The sequence below is a fragment of the Stylophora pistillata genome, chromosome 1 (genome assembly GCF_964205215.1).
Source record: "Stylophora pistillata chromosome 1, jaStyPist1.2, whole genome shotgun sequence".
NCBI classification, from domain to species: domain Eukaryota; kingdom Metazoa; phylum Cnidaria; class Anthozoa; order Scleractinia; family Pocilloporidae; genus Stylophora; species Stylophora pistillata.
The window spans coordinates 7,352,501-7,360,000 of record NC_142519.1 but is presented as its reverse complement, the minus strand read 5'-3'; the positions used below and the strand labels follow the sequence as shown (position 1 = coordinate 7,360,000).

Below are 7,500 nucleotides of genomic sequence, written 5' to 3'. Positions count from 1 at the left end.
TTTGTTAGCCGTTACTCCGAGGTCCACTCGAAGTCTGTTTTCTGTTTCATTTCTCGTCAGACGACGGATCTTGTCAAATCCCAGCCAAAACTCTCCTTTAAGGCAATTGCCAAAGCCATGTTTGTAGTCATCCCAGGTGCGGTTGAAATCATCAGAGCCATCGAGTCTCCTTTGAAATACTGTCCACCCCCCACCAGTTGTTGTTTGGTCACAGTACACATCAAAAGCACCTGAACCGTCAGGGTCGATTGTATAGACGTCGCTGACTCTTATACCGGATGTGTACAACTCGGCACAGTTCTTGGCTGATGAGGAAAAACATGGTTTATCAGCTGAATTGCATAAGGACCTGCCGAGTTGAGTGGGTCCAAGGGTGGTTAGGATTGGCTCTAATCTCTAATATCATCTAATATCATCACGGACTAACCAGCCAAAGCCATGTCTTTTTTCTTCGGTAGAGGAGAGGGAAACTTGTTAACACTTTTTTCTTTAAGGGACATCTCTTGAATTTAGGAGATATTTCTAACCCATCTTCTTCCTAGCTTTGAATGTCGTCGTACAATAATACAATTTACACAATTGGCAAAACCTAATGACCTTTGTAAGTTTCATTCCAGACAAAGCTTCAAAAAATAACGGATATGATCATAACTGGATGCAAGGCCGCTTGTGCGTTCATAAAAAAGGTCGATTATTCCAAAAGAGAACTAATGAGTTCCCCTCTTACATTTTCTTAATGAACGAATATTAGCAACTTTTTATCATAGATTTTCTTGATGAAAGGATCAATACACTGCCCAAGAGATCCAAGACTACTACGCTTCACTTTTCAAATGTGCTCGGCGATTCGACTTTCATCGCGATTAGCTGCGAGATGAGCAACATAATCTTTATTGGGTAACATCGTGCTTCATTAAACCGGCGGAAATCTATCGGAGATTTCTACCAGATATTAACCACCAGGCAATTAATACATTTGCGTCCGCGCACTTGTGTTTTAGAGAGCATTGAGTGTTTTTTTTTTTTTAATTATCCAGGAGCTTCTAGGAGGCCAAATGAAAATACTTCTAAAAAGGGTCGCGGTGACCTGTTAAAAGCGGGGATGTAACAAATAGAATAAACACCCTCTCTGCAAGCTTGTGCATTTATGCTTACCGAAACCACGTAACGCCAAAAAAGAGAAAAACATTTCTAGGATTGCTCAAGTTTTTGTATATGTTAGTTCAATCCATTCCACAACGTCTCAGATCCAAAGAATACGACATTTTGAGTTAATTATGCCGTGTATATCCCAAGGTGTGGATTTCATCGCCTGCTTGATTATCCCGAAAAAGACACGAGCGTCACGTTTCTGCTCCCTTTAAAGTTACCGGGTCAGTTTCCTTTGCACGCAAAGCTTCTTTATTTTCTGTTTTTTTATTTTGTTTTTCGCCTTTTTTTTATATATATTATCAACAAACATTTGCGAGTGATTAATGATTCCTATCGAACATAGAGGTTAAATGAAAGGGCATTTTCTTTTATCTTCCCACAAAAAGCTGGAAACTCAATTTCCTTCGCACGCAAAGTTCCTTTAGTATTTGTTTTCTTGTTTTGATTTTTTTGTCTGTTTTTTGTTGTATTTTTTTGTTTTTTTTAGCTTTTTAATTTCTTATCATTCGACATCTGTCATGAAATCTACCTTAGGAAAAGGTAGATTTAGTCGTATCTTTTCTTATAGTATCCATTACCACTTTACTTTTATGTCGTTTTGAAGTTGTAAGGTCACCTATATTTCTGCACGCAAGGCTCCTTCAATAATATGATTCTTCATTGTCGCATATCCGCGAGGGATGAGATATTCCTATAAAACCATGATACTCTACCTCCATTTCGCTTTCTAGTTTGAAGTTCACACAATTTTCTTCACGCCAGCTTAAGTACCCTTATTTTTTTTTTTTTCAAATACTGAATTCAATCGTTGTTAGGTTAATAGGTTGGTACGAAAAAAGATGACATTATCACCAAAGAGAACTAGCATATGGTAATTGTGGTATCAAGACAGCTGCATCTTTGGAGTGTATGAGGTGACACATGTCCGCAGATGCATTACTATCAAAGGCTGGCAACGTATCAAATCTAGTCAGTAGCTTAGACAGGTGAATTTTGTTTTTTTTGTGGGCAAGTCAGGAGTAATTCTGTCTTGGTGGGGGATAGAGTGCTGCTCATACAATTTCTGAAATCTGTCCAATAGGACATCCTAACTTCATTCCGAAAAAGTGTATTAAATGTAATAGTCAATTTCTTTTTATAATATCGTACACAAAACTGCGAAAAAAGGTGTAAAATAATCACCCGACTACGCACAAGAGAGATAATTTTACTTACATATTCCTGCTCTCTCGTTTTCCTTTGAAATTTTGACTTCCAATTGAAGCTTTCCAAGTTGTTCTTGCATCTCTTCCAGGGAGCCTCCTGTGTCGTTATGGCGAGGTATCGAGGCTGCATGCTTCGAAGCAAATAGGTTTGTCATCATAAGAAGCGCCACTAGCAGTACAGCGGAAATTAGGGAAGCAGAAGACATTCTGATATGTGAACCTTGATCCAACTCAGTAAAGGCTGCAATTATCGGTTGTGATATAGCTTCAGACTGGAAAAATTTAACAAATGAACGGATGAAAAAATCAGACAGTAATAAAAATTAAATAATTCAGCGAGGAATGGGGTTCTTACTTGCAAGGGAATCAGCCCTCCAAATGTGTTATTGAAATTGTCTGCAGGATCAGCGAGTTCACAAGCACGCCTTCAGGTAGATCGAAGGAACTGAAACTCTGTACGAGCAGAGTGCATTCCTACCTATAAGCACACCCTGTGCCAGGCACCTAGAGTACAGACATGTAATCAGGAAATCGTCTGTTGCCAGCAGTTGTATCAAATGTATTACATTTCCTCCCTCCCCTTTCTGTTTGATGTGCATCGTATTCCTCACATCAAATTTTTTTTTTGCTTCATCTCTCTCATCACTGGCATTTTATTTGGGTATTTATGATTGTCAGGAATAAAGCTGTCATGTTGGTGCCAGCTTTGATGTTTGTTATCAGATCGTGTTTGAGAAGCTCTCAGGAAACGATTGGAGCAAGAATTATCCGCCCAGGGAATCGCTATTAACTGGACAACAGTAGATTGCTTTGGGGATCAACAGCGATTTGACAAATATCAGTGTCAAACTGGAAGAAATCAGTGCGCAAACTCATAGCGTGACGTAACTCCCTTAAAATCATCGCAAATCTATGCTTTTACTCAATCACCGCCCGTGTCAAATCTCATTTGCATTTAATTCTATCTTTTAAACTGCATGGGGTCAAAATGGAATATAGGCTTCGAGTAGGCTTAAGGAGGAAGTCGTATAAAAGTGATCATCCGAAAGCTGGTTGAGAAAATGAAAGAAGCTGTATTGGTCGGATTGTGCCTCTTCAATAACAATCGTCTAAGGTCATGAACCACGCAAGGAGAAAAAACATTATTAAGTTCAGAAAAGAGTCAAGGGGAGATAAAAGGTATAGATTTTCTCATGAAATGGGTATTCGGTAAAAAGCCCACTTATAAAATTTGATCACGGTCGTCGTCTTACCTTAGAAAAGGCACTTCCAGCGTTTCTGCGCAGGCATTGGTTATCACACAATCAAAACAGAAGTTTTCTTAGAGGATTTTTCGATTACTGGTTGATGTTGTAGTTGTTACATTTTTGTTTCGTTCTGTTTGTTTGTTTATTTTTATTTTCAACAGGTAAAACCCAAATTTGAGGGGGGCATGTCCTTGAAAGACTCAACTCCATTTCACCTTGAAATGTGATGTTTGATAGGACAATATTAATTACTTGCGTCTAATCGTTGCTTTTTATTATCTGCGTTCTAACGCGACGGTCTTTGTTTACGTAGTTTTTCCTGCTTATAACTGAAGCCAACCTCCAAGTCTTCTGCCTCGAAAGATATGTACTATTTGTGACAAAATGTATCATTTGTGATTACAGGTTTCATCTTTTTTGATGAGTGAAATTAAATGTATGAGGCAGTCAACTCCACGAATATTGAAAAGCAAACGATTATTCTCGTCCTCTGGTTACTTCCGCCGACGCAGCACCACAGTTTCTTCAGCAACGTACCCCCTTTATTCATTTGACTTAAGATCATTGAATTTATCAATCAACCAAAAACCTTTAACTGCGCCAACGGCTCGGGTTTTCCATCAGATTGTAAACTACGAAGCAATTCACAAAAGTGTTGGGTTTGTTTCTAAACTCGTATTTAGTTTTTCTTTCAACAATGTTTAGTATAAACTCTAAAAGGAAGTTCTAAGATGAAAATTGGCCTGTAAAAAGCGAAACTCAATTGAAACAACTTAAATGAATCTCGAAGTATTTTCAACAAAGGGGGGAGAAGCGACAGGGGTCGCTAAATTCTCACGTGCGAAATTGGCCTTGAAAATAATGTTTTCTACAACGGTTTGAAAATTTTATCGTATTTAAACTGCATGTCACAGATACGCTTTTTTCTTTTGCCTGATTTTGCTTCGGCGAAGCCCGTTTAAGGATGCGAGGAATCTTAAAAAACTAATCCGGGAATGTCTTCGCCGGGAATTGTAAGTTTCGGCTAAAAGTTCTAAGCTGAAGTAGACAGATTTTCATCAATGTAATCAGCAGCCCTCTACTCCCCACCACTCCTCCCCCGCCAAGAGTGACCTCAACCCTTAATTAACCCGTTAACACTACTGACTAGACTTAATGCGTTACCAGTATCGCCACATACACTCTGAAGTGCATGCAAGTGTTCGATAATTACGATATACTAGTTCTCTTCAATGATAATTCCGCCATAATTATACCGGAATATTAATGTAGAAAACGATTAAATATTAGCATTTGAAAACTTTTAAGGTTCCTTACGAGCGGAAAGTTACTTGACAATCTGACTTGAAGGCAAAATAGGGATACAACTTCATGTTTCATAAAAAAGCTACATCCCTCTGGGGTATCCGGTGATGAGAAATCACATTAATAAAAGAGCATTGCGTGCACAGATACGGGTGACCTCCCAACTTCAAAGAGACGTAGGAGTAAAGGGGGAGTGGATATGCTGAAAGAAAAGAGACGAATTACACTTTCGCTCACCTCTTTGTTCGATAGGTATTTTATATCCCTCACAGATGTCTGTTGATAGGAAATAAGTAAAAAAATAAAACAAAAAAACCGTAACGAAACAAAACAAACATGCAAATAAATATTAAAGGAGGTTTGCATGCCAAGGAAACCAACCGCAGATTTTTAGAGGGAGAAAAAGAGAGAAAACTTGTTTTAAACCTTCAAATAACCTCTCCGTTCTAAAGAGATTTTACTTTATCACACCCCTCGCAGATTTCCTTCGATAGGAAATAAAAAGAAAAAACAAAACAAAACAAAATGAATAAAGAAATGACAAGTGAACACGAACAAAAGGAACTGCGTGCGAAGGAAAGTGACCTTTCGACTTTTTAGGGAGAAGAAACGTGACCCAATTTTTCTTATCGGGATAGCACAGCAGGCGATGAAATCCCCACTTCAGGGTATGCACGACAAAATATATTAGAATTTTCGTGATAATTTTATATCTAACTCATTCATGATGGGTGGGTTTGAATTTACCTATAAAGGAACTGAAACTGAAACTTTGGTTCTTATTTTAGTCTTGTTTTTGTCTTTACATGGTTTTAGTAAGCGTAAACACACAAGCTAGCTGAGGAAGCGTAACTTACCGTTGGTAAGCACATACTATATATACAAGACAACATCTATTTGATCTAAAAACACTACCACTTTCATCGCGTGGCTTAATGCAGAACAGATCTCCTTTAAAAAGAGTAGAAGGTTTTCCTTTTTTTCCACTCAGCAAACTTAAGACTTTGTAATCGAGATAAAAATATGAACTTATGAGTTCAACATCAATATTTTGGAGGGGGAATTTAAAATTAACTCAAATTACTTATATACGAAAAATTGGACATTTGATAAGTAAGTAATTGCAAATGTAAGGTGCGTGCGGAGAGATGTGCCAACACCAAACTTCAAAGGGAAATCCAAAAGGGGATGTTTAGAGGAAACTGCTCCATTTTACATCTAGGTTTGATTAAATGTCAAATATTTTCGAAAACCCCCGGCAAGAAACAAAATGATAGAAGAATCCTTACGTGAGGAGGAATCATGACCTTCCAACTTTTAGATAAAGGAAAAAACAAAATTACATTTAAGAAATGTCATCACTCTTTCAGGGGTATTTGCATTTAGACACATGGACTCCCTTGGCTAATTAAAAAAGCACTTCATGCTCTCTAAGCTACAAACTACTCTCACGCAACTTTACTACATGTCATCGTATGCCATGTAATAATTAAAGTGGCAATCTCGGATCAATGTCCACAGGTATAATGAGGCACGCTGTTACCAGTAAAGGAAACGTTGCCATCTTGCAACTTGTTTTAATAATTGAATCTTCCCAAGGCAATCTTTTAACAAAATATGTTTTGTCATTTCCTTTGCGATCCTGTCTTTGCCTTCATAACCAACCCAGATTGTCTTAAATAGACAGAAGGACAATTGATTACTCTTCATTATCAAAATCAAGAATAGTGTGAATCTCTGTTGAAATTTTACTTTTCCCAAGCGAACTCTAAATACCGTGACGTTGAACGATATTTTGTTGATTAGGATTTACCAATAGTTCGCAAGGGGCCCTTATGATCTACTACTAAGGGGCCCTTAGGACTTATTACATAGGTAAATAATGATGCTTTTCGCGTACGCTGACTGGTCGGCTTAGAATTGTTCAGCACTTAGTGTTTACCATTTTGAGCAGCCAAAAAAATATTGTCCCGCATCGACTGAAAGTTTGATTTCTAACCAACGCAATTATGAATGCTGGCTGAAATAAATTTTTTGGGTTCTCATGTGCTATATACCGACAATATAGGCAACAAATGGGAACGGTATATGAATTTAAGAGAAGCCGCCTGAAAATTTCGAGATTCAAAAATCTGTGACGAAAAATCGAATTTTTTTTCATTTTGCCAAAACATCCCTTTCTGTGTACTAGTTTCGAGAAAAATATTTTAAAGTTCCAGCGATTTTTTTTCCGGCTGAAATTTTAAACAGTTTGAAAACTCGTTAAAAAAGCCGTTTTCGCCTTGCCTAAATGGTGAAATCGTCACACAACTTTAGGAAGATGTTGGCAGCGCTAAGCAAGTCTATTGACCATCAAACTTTGCACAATAATTACAATATCCCTGCGCAAAAAAAGAATTTAAAAATTTTTCCGTAGTTCTCTTTGGTATAATTTTTATCGCCGTTTTTATAGAGGCGTACTTTACACGATGTTTTGGGAGAAAAAATGAAGACTAACTTTGACCGGTTTAAACGACACCTGGTACCTAAAATTTCGAAATTATAACCATACCAGACGAAAGCTCATTTATCAAAATATACACCTGGAAAAT

At 37.6% G+C, this 7,500-nt stretch overlaps 1 protein-coding gene and 1 long non-coding RNA gene across 3 annotated transcripts in view; one reads left to right on the top strand and one right to left on the bottom strand.

Moving 5' to 3' along the window:
• Positions 1-2,840, bottom strand: part of LOC111347540 (angiopoietin-related protein 7) — a 4,052-nt gene extending 1,212 nt beyond the window's left edge. Inside the window, exons 1-3 of one of the 2 annotated variants that reach the window (XM_088738529.1) lie at positions 2,713-2,840; positions 2,368-2,629; positions 1-305 (exon numbers count right to left, since the gene is read on the bottom strand). The exon at positions 1-305 is cut by the window's left edge and continues 79 nt beyond it. In XM_088738529.1, the coding sequence (XP_088594655.1) occupies positions 1-305; positions 2,368-2,563 (501 nt within the window). In that variant the 5' untranslated portion in view covers positions 2,564-2,629; positions 2,713-2,840. The remainder of the gene's footprint in view (positions 306-2,367; positions 2,630-2,712) is intronic. The other variant, XM_088738534.1, reaches the window with a different exon arrangement.
• Positions 2,841-2,896: 56 nt separating this feature from the next.
• LOC148741064 (uncharacterized) lies at positions 2,897-4,382 on the top strand. The gene is made up of 2 exons (XR_015993218.1): positions 2,897-3,536; positions 4,010-4,382. It is a non-coding gene; the product is annotated as an uncharacterized LOC148741064 (long non-coding RNA).
• The last annotated feature ends 3,118 nt before the right edge of the window (positions 4,383-7,500 follow it).